The sequence below is a fragment of the Drosophila ficusphila genome, unplaced genomic scaffold (genome assembly GCF_018152265.1).
Source record: "Drosophila ficusphila isolate 14025-0441.05 unplaced genomic scaffold, ASM1815226v1 contig_414, whole genome shotgun sequence".
Classification (NCBI taxonomy): Eukaryota; Metazoa; Arthropoda; class Insecta; order Diptera; family Drosophilidae; genus Drosophila; species Drosophila ficusphila.
This window is the reverse complement of record NW_025064328.1, coordinates 8,150,591-8,164,322: the sequence shown is the minus strand read 5'-3', so window position 1 is coordinate 8,164,322 and position 13,732 is coordinate 8,150,591. Positions and strand designations below refer to the sequence as shown.

The following is a 13,732-nucleotide window of genomic DNA, read 5'->3' as shown; positions in this document are numbered from 1 at the left end:
TGAGATATTTATTATGAATGAGGTTTGAAATCGCAAATTGAAACACTTTACTTATTTATAAATATTTATATTTAGATACCGCATATATGTGACTTATGGCGAAAACTTATACGAAATTTTTTTATATATACAAAAAATATTAACACAATAAGTAGCAGTCACAGGTCACATAAATCGATAAGTCATAATGCCCATCCCTATCCCATCCAGAATGTTCGCCGCCACTTTGAGGTTATAACTCTAGCTGAAATTTACCGACTGACTCCGTGTGAAATCGAAATCTGTGTACAAAAATGGCTTTATCCGTTCCCAAAGCTCCCGGAGTGTCGCAGATGCTCAAGGATGGCGCCCGGGTAAGTGAAACAATCAAGAAAATCTCTGGGAAATGCCAGCCGGGAATCGGTTTCATTGAGATTCGACTGAAAATAAATACATGCCTTGTCTGGGAGGCGCGTGATTAGTCATACCCATGAAACGAGGACCCACATATGATTGAAAAATAACTAATTTAATAGTTTCTCCCGAATCCTTAGATGTACAGTGGACTGGAGGAGGCGGTGTACCGAAACATCAGCGCCTGCAAGGAGTTTGCACAGACCATGCGCTCTGCTTACGGTCCCAATGGCATGAACAAGATGATCATTAACCACATTGAGAAGCAGTTTGTGACAAGCGATGCAGGAACCATTATGCGTGAGCTGGATGTGGAGCATCCTGCCGCCAAGCTGATCGTCATGGCCAGCCAGATGCAGGACGCCGAGGTGGGCGATGGTACCAACTTTGTGGTGGTCCTGGCCGGTGCACTGCTGGAGTCCGCGGAGGAGCTGCTGCGTCTGGGCATTACCACCGCCGAGATTTCTGATGGCTATGAAAAGGCCTTGGAGAAGGCCCTCGAGATCCTGCCCACTTTGGTGAGTCACAAAATTGAGGACTACCGAAACGTAGACAAGGTTAAGGAAGTGCTGCGCACATCGATCATGTCGAAGCAGTACGGTCAGGAGGACTTTCTCAATGACCTAGTCAGCAAGGCCTGCGTCTCCATCCTGCCTGACGAGGGCACCTTCAACGTGGACAACATTCGCATTTGCAAGATCTTGGGCAGCGGACTGACCAAGTCGGAGGTTGTTCGAGGAATGGTTTTCAAGCGCTTCGTCGAGGGCGATGTCACCTTCGCCGAGAAGGCAAAGATCGTGATCTTCTCCTGTCCCGTCGACATCATCCAGACGGAGACCAAGGGCACCGTGCTGATCAAGTCTGCCGACGAGCTACTGAGCTTCTCCTCCGGCGAAGAGAGCTTACTGGAGAGCCAGATCAAGGCGATTGCTGACACCGGAGTCAAGGTAATTGTCGCCGGTGGAAAGGTTGGTGATATGGCCCTTCATTTCCTTAACAAGTACGGCTTAATGGCTGTGCGCCTGAACTCCAAATTCGACCTGCGTCGCCTGAGCCGCTCCGTGAACGCTACCGTACTGCCGCGCATCACCACACCCAGTCAGGAGGAGTTGGGCTACTGCGACAAGGTGTGCATCGAGGAACTGGGTGACACCACAATTGTGGCCTTCAGGTGAGTTTGATACAGGTGTTATATAAATGGACGCAATACTATTTTTTTTTTTAATTTCCCTGGTAGAAATGAGGGCAAAGACTCGCGCATTGCCACTGTGGTAATTCGTGGAGCCACCGACAACTTCATGGACGACATTGAGCGCGCTCTGGACGATGGTGTGAACAACTTCAAGTGCCTAACTCGTGATGGCCGTTATCTGCCAGGAGCTGGTGCCACCGAGATCGAGTTGGCTACCCAGCTGTCCGCATATGCTGATACTTTGCCAGGATTGGAGCAGTACGCGGTGCGCAAGTTCGCCAACGCTCTGGAAGTGTTCCCCAAGGCTCTGGCCGAGAACTCCGGAATCAACGGCACTGACATCGTGAACCAGTTGTTCTTGGCTCACAATTCTGAGGCCGGCAAGACCATTGGTTTCGACATTGAGGCCGAGAAGGCCAGCACCATCGACACAACGAAGGCAAAGATCTTCGATCTTTACCAAGCAAAGTTCTGGGGACTTAAGTACGCTGTTGGAGCGGCCACAACAATCTTAAAGGTGGACCAAATCATCATGGCCAAGCGCGCCGGAGGTCCCAAGCCGCGACAGGCTGCCGGCAGCGATGACGAGAGTTAAGCGGTTCCTCTGTGATTCGTACTCCCTACTATAACTAGTTTCTCCTGCTCCCACAAAGAGTGCATTGTATTTTCATAAAACAGTCCCATGGAAATTATAAATTTCATTAACTACTCTCACACTCACCCACATACACAGCCATGCACACAGTTTCTTGTATTAATAAACTAAACTTACAAAACTGAGAAAATGTTTATATCTTTGGGAGTTTTTTAAATAAAACAACAATTTTTTTGCACCGAACCCGGTGCCACCGCTAGATAACAAATCTATGTTAGTTATCTCCTTTTATTTTTGAAATTTAAGCAAACGATTATTCAATTTGTTGAGTACAATACATATTTCAAATGCTTATTCGCAGATACATTTCAATAATATTTGTGAGGACTCGTCCCCGTTTGCGTCGCAAAAGATTTGTATTAATTTTCGAATAAAATACGATCTCGTTGTCGCTTTTCAATTGAAGTGAATAAAATGTGTTAAAGTGTGTTCGATGACCATGAATTGGAGTACGTGTGCTGGTGATGCCTTTTATTTTGTTATATTTTTAACCCTCTGTTTAATATAGTTGTAACAATTTTACACCTGGGAACAGGATAGATCCATCCGTGCTTCAATGAATGGACCGGCTGTTCCCAGGCAAATTTTAGGTGATAACTTAAAAGTCTCCACGAAAAGTGTCCGTTAAATCGAAAACTGTTCTTAAGCGGAATGTTTAAGCGGGAAGGTGAGCTGCCAAACCAACTGCAGTTTCGGTTTGTAGTGCCCCAAAAATTCTGTTTGAATTTGCGGTTTTGGGCCGCATTTTGCTGTTTGCTCACGACAGCAAACTGAAGTTCAAAACCTTTTCTACACGTTTTAAAAAAGAAAAATGCTCCCTGCAAAAATGTGTGATTCTTAGTACACTATGTCTAAATTTTTCAACGTTATGAACTAAAATCACCACCAATTTAAAATTATCTGCTAAATGCATCATTGGAAGAACGGATCAATTAAAATATAAGTTCACTATTCCCATCAACACAGATGTCGTTCCAGCAGGAGTTAGACAGATTGTCCCGATGGAAATAGACATTTTTGAATGCAACATGTATGTACGACTGTGTGTGATGCTATCATCGTGCTTTCCGAACAGGATAATCATTACTTTTCTTTCCAATACCGTACAAATATGCCCTATACCGTGTTAGATAGTACAAAAATAACTTGCTTGAGGTTGTTACTTGTCTCTCATGCCAATAACATTTTAATTCATTGCGCTCAATAAATGTATGTGAATATTTTTATAGAAGGGAAGGGATTTGATTGAGTGTAGGACAGAGAGGGGAAAAATCACACATTCTTTTCGTCATTTTCGCTAAACTGGAGAAACTGACAATTTTCGGATTCATCGGATAACTGTATAGCGTGGTTTTCATAGCGAAAATAATATACTGAAATAATTTATCGGTTTTTAGAAACTATTTTTTCACTAGATACTGGCTTGAATACGCCTTAATGAATTAAAATGGAGAAACTACGCTAGAGAGATAAATATTGATTATACGTTTAGATTTCTTTGGTATTATATGTTTTTGCTGCGTTACTGCAACAGTTTGTAATACATTTTGGCTAAGAAAAATTGGATAATAAACGCACTAAACATTGCGATAAGTTCAACTAGCTTGTTGCTGTGGGTAGCATTTCTGCTTCGTATTAAAGCTTTTAAAGTAATTCAATAAGATATTTGCGTATTTTTGTCTTTAGTGGTTCAATCCACCTCTGGTGGTTAATAAGCCTCAAAATACATACATTTTTAATACAACTTCTTCTCGTTCTTCTTTATCTTGTCTTGTTATCTTTTCAAATCTCAATAAATATAACAGACATATCTCGAAATAAGAAGGCAAAATATATGTATTCCAGTTTTGGTTGAGTTTACGTTTATTGATAAATTTGTATGTCGGATTACGTTGATAGATTTTGTATATATATGTTTTCGGTTTAGGTAGTAGTAGTAGATGCTATAGTCAGCGCTTTAATTGTCGGTATAGTTGGGATATTCGTGTACATTAACAGCTTTACTAATCGGGAAGGAAACAACTCTGATATCTTTGGAACAAATGCTTCGTTTTAAATTTGAATTTGGGTTTCTATTTTCGGACATTACTTGTTAACGTGAATGGTACACATTGATATATCGATATATTATATATATATATTCCTTGCAATTGGAATTCAAACTTCTTGTAACTATATTGCTTATGACAATCGTAGTTATTGCGGCTTTTGCACAAAGATATATGGTTCCAGGTGGCGTTGACTGGTACTGGTATCGTACTCCACACACATTCGCATCTTAATCCATCTTGCTAAACTAAAAATAAACTAAACATCCGCTGGCAATCCTGAACTTCCTCGTTTCAGCGGAACTCCCACTCTCCTGCAAACATCCGCCTCCTTAGAGAACGGTGCAAGATGACTTCTCTCGGAACGGATTCACCTTCTGGCTGGTGAACCCGGTCAGCAGGTAATCCTCCTGCTCGTGCTCCGTGATGTACTTCATCATCTTGGCGCACGACTCCGAGATTGTCTGGCGGTCGATGGCCGCCTCGCGACGCAGTTGCTCCACCACGACGCGCTGCTGCTGCAGGGATGATGACATTACGTCCATGATGGCTGTCTCGGATAGGCCTATGGTTGAAAAGGTTCTCAGTGATACGGATACTGGGAAATGCAATTACAGGATGTTCAGTGTGTGCTTGTGCTTGTGTGGCTTAGCCTTAGGGCTTATCTTATTCTGGGTATACTGGTTTGGATGGATCTTAATGGCTGGCTGGAAATAACAAGTTTGGTTATGGTTTAGATATCTGTTTTTTCCCACACGGTTACAACATTGAACAGGCGACAGCGACACAAGTCTATTATCTATTTGTATAAATTTTATATGCACATGTATGCCCGATTCTAAGATAGAAAGACAGGATTAGCTTAGGTTTTAGTTTTAGTCAGAAAGTTAGGACAGTGAATGAGTCACATATATGTGGACTCGAACTGTAACACATGTAAGAGCAGGCATTAGTTTAATCGATCGCATTGCTGATTAACATTCCAGGCTAACTGGAAACCTTGACACACAGAACAAGTGCAAGGTTATTTACTGGAAAAAGTGGACAACACTTGTCACCTCATATGGAAATCGCGTTATATGTACAAAAAACACTCCGCAACTATTTGGAAACACCCAAATTTTTAGTTTTTTATTGGGGAATAGAGGAAGAGAGACACACAACCGCACGGAACCATATGCGCCGTATGGGTGAAATAGAGGCTATAGTGGAAAGGTAAAGGTTTTGACGGATGCACACACAACACACAACTATATTTGCACACATTTATTTAATTACCAGCTCCGATTTATATGTTTTTTTAGTCTCGAACGCTACAGGCCAAAATCGAGCAAAAGTTGACGAATAAAAAGTGGATACACACCCAAACTAGAGATGTACCTTGCAGCGATACTTGACCCTCGTGAGTAACGCCGAGTTACATCTCTAATATTTGCTTCAGAGAACAATCGAGCCCACTTTTAGTTCCATGCTTTTAACAAAATGATGGCCAAGGACAAGGGCCTGGCTGTAGCCGGGTCGGCGGCTCCATTGCCGGCCACAATCGACCACGAATGGTCCGCCGAGGAGGAGCTGCAGCTGTTCCACGCCATGGAGGGCTTGCGCCCGGTCGGAATCAACAAGCACTTCTACATGTCCTGCATCGCCCAACGTTTGTCCAAGTCCCTGAACCGCGAGATGCCCAGTGAGCTTATTTGGCGCCACCTGGGCACAATGTATAAGCTTAAGGAGTTGGATGACCTTGAATCCCTGCCCTTTCCAAACGAGGAGCGCGAGTTCAGTTTGCCGGAGCAGGAGTTTGGAACGCTACAGACCAAAAAGACGGTGGAGGTAAACGCCTCCGAAGAGGCTGGAGACGTACAAGCGGCGGGCAATAATGCCAACAATGCTACTGATAGCAATGGGAAAGGTTAGTATTGTCGATATTATTAAAGACCGCCATTATTTGTTGGTCTTTTCACAGCACCTGCTACCAAGCCTACAAATTCGAATACTACTAAAGATGTCGACAAAAAGGGCGTCTCCAAGCCCCAGGAGCTGCCAAAGCGTCCGGCCAAACGCACCCGCGGATCCATGTCCAATGAATCCATCAGTCCATCAACAACTCCGCCACCCGTGCAGAGCAACAAGCGCCGTCGCATCTAGGTGCTCCCCTCTCGAAACGGACGATTGTTATGACACTTTTAGTTCACTAGCTTTACTGTACATTAATAAAAGGATTTATTCTTCGAACTCGTTGTCCTCCTCGTTGGAGGCGTTCTCGCTGTCCTGCGCCATGCCTTCGGTGGCCTGCATGTTGTCCAGGAGTGACTTTAGGAGGCGCTTGTTCAGATGATCCGTTTGGGTCAGTTCCCGGACAGTCTGGGGCGGAGCATCCGCGTCTGCCGGAGCCGTGGTATTTCCAGCTGGAGTCGGAGTTTCGGCCATTGCATTGATGTGCTCCGAAATAGGCATATTTTGCATTTATTTTCCGAATACCTGAGAGGTTTTTGTTATTTGTATGACACACACTTAAATCGGAAGTATCGTGAGCATGCGATGTTTTTGCGATTACCTATAACAGAGTTGTCTACACGTTTTGAAAAAAAGAATTATATATTTTGCAAAAATTAACATTTTTAAATTCTTTCGGCTACAAAATCCATACTAGAAATTCAGTTAAAACCTTTCTATAATAAAAACATAAAAAAAAATTTTAACTTAAAGTACTGGTAAATTTTTATGTGATCAAAAAGTAATCGATGTTTTTATTTTTGCGTCATCCCTAGTTTAATCACTAACCCGACCCAGCTCCAATCAGAACGAACTTCCCGCTCGAATTTAATTTAATAAGTAAATAAACAAATCATATTCCAAATGTTTGTGCCCGAAACGGAAGATATGCTGCCCAGACTGGCGCCTAGACCAAGTGCAGCGGTGCCATTGGGACATACTAACGAAATCATAAGGCCCACTGTGCCGGAGGTGTCCATATTGTTTGGACAGCCTCCTCAAGAGCAGCAGATGCAAATTCAACAGCAGCCTATGCAAGAGCCATCACCCCGTGCTGCACCCACTTTTGCATCCTGGAAGAAGCAAATGCTGCCCCGGGTCAACTTCTCACCCATCTTGGCCACGGAATTGGGACCACGATCTGCTCCAAGCAACAACAACAGTCCGCGCTCCCCCAAGGAATACATCCTGATGCCGAGGGACCGTAACTTTACAAACGATGCTCCATCAAGTGCGAGTCACATGTCCGATAACTCTGGCGGGTATACTGCAGAACCTAAGCAGCAGGGATATCAAGGCAGGCGCTTGTCCAGTTCATCTAACGCCGACGTTTTGACGATTTGTGCTGGCACACAAACCGATCCCTTCAGTCCATCTTCCCCGCGAAAATCACTGCCCTCAGTGGTTTACTCGGATGTTGATGTCAGCAACCTGGCTTCTAAGGCTGACCTGGCTTCCCTGGTTTCCCTTCTGGAGACTATGCGTCAGGAACAAGAGCAGCTAAGGAGTCTCTGCGAAATGCTTTTGCAGCAACAGCAGCGGGCGAAGACCGAAGCCACCTCGAAACCCAGCAAGTCGACTGCCAGCCAGTGTGACATTTTGGCTGCCAATAATGGTGGGTAAATTTGAAGTGTATTAAGAGTCCAATAAAAGCACCTTTATTAGTAGGCAGACGAATATCTCCTGTTATACAGGAATACATTGCAGAGGAGGAAGAACCCATGCCTTCGCCTCAAGCTCGAGTTATCCCACAGTATCAGTCACCACGACCCACTCCGCCCATGGCTCAATCAACGGGCTACCGCCCAAATACACCACAAATCAAACGGATTCCTCAACTGGCTAAGCCAAACACCGAGAAGAGCCTGGTGATGAACGAACTTGCCCTAAAGTATTTGCGCCAGCCTGTAGACGAGTTAATGAAGGAGATGCGTCTTGGCACGTCTCCTAAATCCCCAAATCCTGAACCGCTCCGGCAGATTGAGAATCTCGCACATTCCCAAAGTCCAAACGACATTTCAAACGCTTCCTACAAATACCTCAAGAAATATCGCCTGCTGCCCGAGGAGCATATGGAACAAGTGTGTCCCCAAACTCTAAAGGCGGCGTCACCACAAATGCAACTCGACTTGGAGAACATAAGGAACCAGCCGAAACTGTTGTGAAAGCAAAGCCCGAATTTTGTATTGTTGTTTATGCATGTCTTTTTGCTATTTAAGTGGAAATATATTTCAATACACGGAATAACGTTGACGCTCATCTGGCAAAAACATAGCCGTCTACAATTTGAAAGGAAAACACATTTTGTATACAAAACACAAAAGACATTCATATTTGAAGACACAATTAGTATATACGGTTAGTGAGCTTTGCTTGGAGCTGGCAAGACTTTAGCGCAGGACCAACTGCAGCTCGGATGCGGACTGCAGAAGGACCTTTAGTCCCTGCATAAAGCCGGCACATTGCGCAAAGTCGGTGCCGAAGGCAATGCGTGTGTGGATTTCCAGAGCATTGGCGTAGTCCGATATTTGAATGTACTGTATTATTTGATTCAGATATTGCACCGTTGTGGGAGTAAGCTGGAAGATACCATATTGTTATTCAAGTGTAGTAAGGTCATCCTTAGCGGTGACTTACCTTGCCATCTCGTAGGCAATCGTAGAGGTTTTCCAGCCTCTTTACAACATCAACAAACTTGCGTTTGGTGCGCTTAACAAAGAAAAAGAAAAGGTTTAATTTCGTGCGTTTTACTAATTTTGCAATACCATTTATTTCTTACCGGGTCGTTCGTTGCGCTCAGGCAGCGGTTCTTAAGCTCCTCCAATACCGTTTGCAAGTAAATGTACTCCTCGGGAAGTGGCGGCTTCTCCTTCGGAGGCTCCGGTTGACGCTGCTGCTGAATGGGAGCTGGCTGCTCGGTGTAGCCAATGGTCTGCTGCTGTCCCTGCCAGTTCTGCTGTTGTGGTTGTCCTTGACTTGGAATCCCCGATGGCTGCTGCGGTTGAAGGTACGATGGCTGCTGCTGTTGGGGATTGTTGTTGAAGGCTGCCGGATTGTAGTACGTATTGGGCACTCCTCCAGGTGGTGGAGCATTCTGTAAGACATACACACTAATTAAACACATTCCTTGTGAAACTCGTATATGTATTACCTGATATTGAGCGGAATCCACATAACCGTTTTGATTTTGATTGGGATCAACTGGGAACAGGGGATGAAAAATGGCAGCACTCGGTTCTACCACTGGCTTAGGCTTAGGCTAAAAAATAGACAAATTAGATAAAGCTGCTGATGCTTCTGGCTCGAACACTTACAGCTCGGGAGGATTTCAGTGCAGGAGGATCGTTCCAACCAGGCGGTGGTGTTGGATTGCGTTGCACATTTTGGATCACCGGTTGGGCAGCTTGTGGCGGCAACGCCTCAATGGGGTTCACGCCTGGCAAAAATTGGTTCTGCGGAGCTCCCATGAATGGCGATGGGTTGTATGGTTGGGCAGACGCCATCGGATTCGTGTTAAAGGCGTTGCTATTGTAGGTTGGCACGGGGGCAGGCTGGGAAATTGGTCCAGACACTCCGCCGCCGCTGAAGGGAACTGCCGATGGAACGGGAGCAGGCACTGGATTGTACGGCATGCCGTAGGAACTGGTTGGCGCTGCAACAGACGGATCCAGTACGTATTTAGAGCGCCCGGAAAGTCCCGATCCGCCAGAAGCGGCTGCACCTCCCGCTGGTGGGGGACCACCCGAGGAGCTGGCGTTGCTAAGTGGTCGCGGCGGGTGAGCCAAGGGCTCTGGCTTGACGGGCTGCGGATTAAATATCTGTGGCGGCTGTGGGGGTTGGGCTCCTGGATAGGCGGCCTGTACAGGAGGCGCTGGTGCAGGCCAGCTTGGCTGAGCATACTGATTGGTCGGCTGGCCGTAAGGCAACGGTACCGATGGCTGCGGCTGCGAAAACGATCCACGTCCTCTTTGCTGTTGATAGCCAAGTGGTGCTGCAGCAACTGGCCCCTGCGGCTGAGAGTAGTCCAGGTTGACAGCGTTGTTGATCCTGTCTCGAAGGCTCTGGAGGACTTCATTTTCGTTGGCAGCTCCGCCACCCAAAGTAGTTATGTACTGCAGGGCTGCAGTGAGAGCTCCCTGGGAAGCAAGTAAGCCGCCATACTCAGTCAGAAAGCCGGCAAAGCGGCCAGCCAGATCCACGGATATACCCTGCTGCTCCAGGGACTTGCACATCAGCATCACCACCTCGGCCAGGTCCTGCAGTTCTGTGGTGTTGGGCTTGTAGCCGGGATTCTGCTGCTCCAGCCGCTTCAGCTGATACCAAGCGGTCACCAGCTTGTCGATGCTGCCGGCGCAGATGTAACAGAGCATGGCATTACGCGTGAACTCGGCGCTCGACGCGCACTCGCTCAAAAGACGGTCGCCTAGTCGCTCGCAGATGTCCACCACCTTGCGCTCGCTGTGCTTTAGGGCGGCCACCAGGGCCTCCTTCCAAGAGTCCACAGTGCAGCGGTTGACAAAGTCCAGCCAGTCGCGGGACACCAAGGCGGAGATTACGTGCGATAGCTCGCTCCTCTGCTGCAATAGGTAGCGGGTTTGGGTTCGGGTCAGGGTCTCAATGCCAGCTGTCGAGGCAATGATTAGTGCCTCGGGAATGCGTTGGGCCTCCAGGCAAAGTTCCACGGCGGCCTCCACGTTTCCCGTGAGTATGGCCTCCGTAATCAGGCTGTCAGAGTCTGTTAAATGCAGAAAACCGACGAATTAGTAATTGCTAACTTACTATGCAAGAAAAAGCATTCGGTAAATTGGGTTTAGTTATTTCAAAACAATTAAAGTGAGTGTCATGTAGTAAACCTATCTACATGCTCGTATATGCATTCTGTTATTGGCATTATCAATCAAATTTTACTTACGGTCTCCGCTGGGAACCTTAAATTGAGGCCTCGGAGGAGTGGCAAAGTCGTTGTGATTTTGTGAGCCGATTGCGTTCCCATCAAACTTGTTTTCTTGGGTCTGCTGTGTAGTAGAAATACAAGTGTTAGGGAATGCGCTCTAAATAATTTAATCTGAAGATGCTATAAATGTATTACTTGGATCGTGAGTTTTGAATCTTAGCTCTTACCGAATTATCGGTACTATAATTTGTACTCTGATCGCACTCAACCTCCGAAGAGTCGCTCTACAGCAATGGCATAGCATGAATTATGTTTTCGGATTGAAATATACAGAGCATGATGAGCATACGTGGAAATTGATAGTGTACGCAAAGCTGCTTTTTTGGAACTGATAAGACATGCTCTTATGAGTACTTACATGGGTCAGTGTCGAGATGCGGGTAGTGAGCGTATCCACATCCGATTGTGAGTTTCCTTCTGTTTCCTTGATAAACTTGTTGAACTTGTTATCGGTATCGTCCTTGTTGTAGCCTTTCAAAATTAGAAAATTTAAGTTTACGTCACCGGCTTTGCGTATATTTGCCCTACCCAATAGATTCAGCATTTCTTCCTTGGGATTAAGCTCAAAGTTCGCTTTGATAAAGTACCAGATGTAGCGTCCATGCTGGTCGGCTGTCTCGTCTGCCCTCTGCCGGCAATATTCCGAGTAGTTGGCGTCAACCAAAGACCGCTCCAGAGCATTAGCTCGCTCAACCAAAGCCGATTCGGTGGTCAGTTGCTGAACCTTAACTGTTTTTGAGGTTCCATCAAAGCTGACGAGCTTGCCACCAAACTAAAAGGAAAAGGTGGTTATTTATTTATAAAAATAACTATCTAAATACTGACTCACCCCAAAGGCAACGCCACAGGGCCGTTTCATCCACTTGGGAGCGTGGGCCAGGTCATGGTAGACAACTTGCGTGGCTTGCTGGGGAATGGGCTCCTGAGCGAACTGATCCATGCCCGGAAACGAGTCGGCAATCTTGTTTGCTGTCTGCACCAAATGGTGAGTGCCTCCATGGAGGGAGTAAATGGAAACGGCTCCCTCCAAACTGGCGCTGGCAATCAGAGCCGGATTCCGAGGACAGAACTGCACATCTGAGTACCAAGAAGCCGTAGTCGCCACCTCAGAGAGGATTTCTCCCTCTGGAATCTTAGTGTTGGGGTTCCAGCAGTAGATTCGGTTGTCTTTGCCACACGAAACCATTAGATCGTTGTCCTGGAGACACCACGACATACCGAGAACTCCGCGCTCGTGAATTTGGTACGTTTTGGCCGGAGCCGTGGCATATCGCAAATCCCACAGCTGCACCACTGGCGCCTGGTCGTCTTCGGAGGCAAGCCAGACCTGTGTCGCCGCCTCCGGATGCCACTCGATGGCGTGCCACCGCACACGGGACTGCGAGTCCGACAGCTTAATGATCTGTTGGCTTTTGCGCAAATCCCAGATCACGCAGCGCGTGCTAAACACAGAAGCCAGGATATGCTGCACCTGTCGGTTCCAGGCCACGTTCTTTACGTCCTCTAGGGGCTGTGTCTTGGCTCCGGGACTCATGCTCGTGTCGGGGTTATTGAGATCCCAGATTAGTATTTCCGATTCGGAGGCACACGAGGCCAGCAAGTTGTTCTGGAAGGGATTGAAGTCCAGCCCGCTGACGGCTCCCGTGTGCTTGTCTTGCCGCTTTAGGAGCGGCTCCTCCTTGCCGGCGAGCAGCTTGTCGGCTGAGTATATGCTGATCTGTCCTGCCTCGCAGCCTCCGACGATCAGACCACTGGGATGTGGACCCACTGGGCTCCAGATGAGTTTTTGAAACCTTGCGGATGAAAAGCCATTAAATTGGGGAACACTTGGGTTTGGAATCTCTCGAAAACTCACTTGTACTGGCTGGCCACGCTGGCTTTTAACTCCAGATCGTAGGTGGCATCGCTAAAGTTGGGAGAGTACAACTCTAGGGTGGAACTAGCATTGGAGTCGAATTGCTGGGCGGCGGTCCCGGCGGCTAGGAGAATCTGCTGCTGCTGCGCCGGTGACCAGGCGATGTTTACCGTCTTCTGCAGTTCCTTGATCTTCATCTTGTTATCGCCCTTAGTGCTGTTAGGTAAATGTGAGACAAAAATTCAATTATTAGGAGTGCAGCGAAATCAGAACAAAATTGTGTCACGTCCAATTGGAGTGAGCCTCGTCATCACTTTTTGCCATTGGCTTCCCCACTGAATGTTTGGCCTAGTTCCGTCATCCGGCTTATTATTTCATTAAAATATGTTTATTGCCGTACTTACAAACAATGGTGAACGGAATTTGCACTTGCTTGCACTGTAACTTATTCTTATGTGCTTAAGTTTAACTGGAAACTTTAATATTTTTAAGAACCGTAGAACCGACCGGCCAGTGTGACCGTTGTCTGAGCCACGCAATATACCAGCCCGGATAAATATACCTAAACAAAAATACTACTCTAAGCAAATGTAAATAACATCACGGATAAGTGCCCGCTAAAATATTAAGTATTTGTAAAATT

General features: G+C 46.4%; 6 protein-coding genes across 11 annotated transcripts; 3 read left to right on the top strand and 3 right to left on the bottom strand.

The window, feature by feature from the left end:
- The first annotated feature begins 208 nt into the window (after positions 1-208).
- Positions 209-2,365, top strand: LOC108090435 (T-complex protein 1 subunit theta). Its single transcript, XM_017189112.1, has 3 exons — positions 209-353; positions 534-1,564; positions 1,631-2,365. Exons 1-3 carry the CDS (start codon positions 294-296, stop codon positions 2,178-2,180), a joined length of 1,641 nt encoding a protein of 546 aa, XP_017044601.1. The 5' UTR covers positions 209-293; the 3' UTR covers positions 2,181-2,365.
- A 1,710-nt stretch (positions 2,366-4,075) lies between these two features.
- LOC108090438 (guanine nucleotide-binding protein subunit gamma-1) lies at positions 4,076-5,687 on the bottom strand. 2 transcript variants are annotated; one of them, XM_017189115.2, is made up of 2 exons: positions 5,567-5,687; positions 4,076-4,853 (listed from the first exon to the last, which is right to left on the bottom strand). In XM_017189115.2, exon 2 carries the CDS (start codon positions 4,831-4,833, stop codon positions 4,621-4,623), a length of 213 nt encoding a protein of 70 aa, XP_017044604.1. In that variant the 5' UTR covers positions 4,834-4,853; positions 5,567-5,687; the 3' UTR covers positions 4,076-4,620. The 2 variants fall into 2 exon arrangements, with proteins under 2 accessions (XP_017044604.1, XP_017044605.1); XM_017189116.2 differs by having other exon boundaries at positions 4,076-4,995; positions 5,567-5,686.
- A 22-nt stretch (positions 5,688-5,709) lies between these two features.
- Positions 5,710-6,520, top strand: LOC108090436 (MRG/MORF4L-binding protein). The gene is made up of 2 exons (XM_017189113.2): positions 5,710-6,197; positions 6,252-6,520. The coding sequence occupies exons 1-2, from the start codon at positions 5,771-5,773 to the stop codon at positions 6,431-6,433; spliced, it is 609 nt and encodes a 202-aa protein (XP_017044602.1). The 5' UTR covers positions 5,710-5,770; the 3' UTR covers positions 6,434-6,520.
- Positions 6,470-6,829, bottom strand: LOC108090437. The gene has a single exon (XM_017189114.2). The coding sequence runs from the start codon at positions 6,749-6,751 to the stop codon at positions 6,509-6,511; it is 243 nt and encodes an 80-aa protein (XP_017044603.1). The 5' UTR covers positions 6,752-6,829; the 3' UTR covers positions 6,470-6,508.
- A 233-nt stretch (positions 6,830-7,062) lies between these two features.
- Positions 7,063-8,466, top strand: LOC108090441. 2 transcript variants are annotated; one of them, XM_017189123.2, is made up of 2 exons: positions 7,063-7,895; positions 7,949-8,466. In XM_017189123.2, exons 1-2 carry the CDS (start codon positions 7,145-7,147, stop codon positions 8,443-8,445), a joined length of 1,248 nt encoding a protein of 415 aa, XP_017044612.1. In that variant the 5' UTR covers positions 7,063-7,144; the 3' UTR covers positions 8,446-8,466. The 2 variants fall into 2 exon arrangements, with proteins under 2 accessions (XP_017044612.1, XP_017044611.1); XM_017189122.2 differs by having other exon boundaries at positions 7,946-8,466.
- A 99-nt stretch (positions 8,467-8,565) lies between these two features.
- Positions 8,566-13,636, bottom strand: LOC108090440 (protein transport protein Sec31A). 4 transcript variants are annotated; one of them, XM_017189118.2, is made up of 12 exons: positions 13,494-13,636; positions 13,090-13,305; positions 12,064-13,027; positions 11,763-12,006; positions 11,593-11,705; positions 11,402-11,458; positions 11,193-11,295; positions 9,595-11,015; positions 9,432-9,539; positions 9,060-9,374; positions 8,918-8,989; positions 8,566-8,859 (listed from the first exon to the last, which is right to left on the bottom strand). In XM_017189118.2, the coding sequence occupies exons 2-12, from the start codon at positions 13,284-13,286 to the stop codon at positions 8,671-8,673; spliced, it is 3,783 nt and encodes a 1,260-aa protein (XP_017044607.1). In that variant the 5' UTR covers positions 13,287-13,305; positions 13,494-13,636; the 3' UTR covers positions 8,566-8,670. The 4 variants fall into 4 exon arrangements, with proteins under 4 accessions (XP_017044607.1, XP_017044608.1, XP_017044609.1 ...); XM_017189119.2 differs by having other exon boundaries at positions 11,193-11,292; XM_017189120.2 differs by lacking the exon at positions 11,402-11,458.
- Between the last annotated feature and the right edge of the window lie 96 nt (positions 13,637-13,732).

Excerpts from the sequence above, each read along its gene's own strand:
- LOC108090435 (XM_017189112.1), top strand. The coding sequence starts at position 294 with ATGGCTTTATCCGTTCCCAAAGCTCCCGGAGTGTCGCAGATGCTCAAG. Across the intron at positions 354-533 it reads TGCTCAAGGATGGCGCCCGG|ATGTACAGTGGACTGGAGGA; the intron begins GTAAGTGAAACA and ends CCGAATCCTTAG. Across the intron at positions 1,565-1,630 it reads ACCACAATTGTGGCCTTCAG|AAATGAGGGCAAAGACTCGC; the intron begins GTGAGTTTGATA and ends TTTCCCTGGTAG.
- LOC108090438 (XM_017189115.2), bottom strand. The coding sequence starts at position 4,833 with ATGGACGTAATGTCATCATCCCTGCAGCAGCAGCGCGTCGTGGTGGAG.
- LOC108090436 (XM_017189113.2), top strand. The coding sequence starts at position 5,771 with ATGATGGCCAAGGACAAGGGCCTGGCTGTAGCCGGGTCGGCGGCTCCA. Across the intron at positions 6,198-6,251 it reads TACTGATAGCAATGGGAAAG|CACCTGCTACCAAGCCTACA; the intron begins GTTAGTATTGTC and ends GTCTTTTCACAG.
- LOC108090437 (XM_017189114.2), bottom strand. The coding sequence starts at position 6,751 with ATGCAAAATATGCCTATTTCGGAGCACATCAATGCAATGGCCGAAACT.
- LOC108090441 (XM_017189122.2), top strand. The coding sequence starts at position 7,145 with ATGTTTGTGCCCGAAACGGAAGATATGCTGCCCAGACTGGCGCCTAGA. Across the intron at positions 7,896-7,945 it reads CATTTTGGCTGCCAATAATG|TAGGCAGACGAATATCTCCT; the intron begins GTGGGTAAATTT and ends CACCTTTATTAG.
- LOC108090440 (XM_017189118.2), bottom strand. The coding sequence starts at position 13,286 with ATGAAGATCAAGGAACTGCAGAAGACGGTAAACATCGCCTGGTCACCG. Across the intron at positions 13,028-13,089 it reads AGCGTGGCCAGCCAGTACAA|GTTTCAAAAACTCATCTGGA; the intron begins GTGAGTTTTCGA and ends TTCATCCGCAAG. Across the intron at positions 12,007-12,063 it reads CCTGTGGCGTTGCCTTTGGG|TTTGGTGGCAAGCTCGTCAG; the intron begins GTGAGTCAGTAT and ends TTTTCCTTTTAG.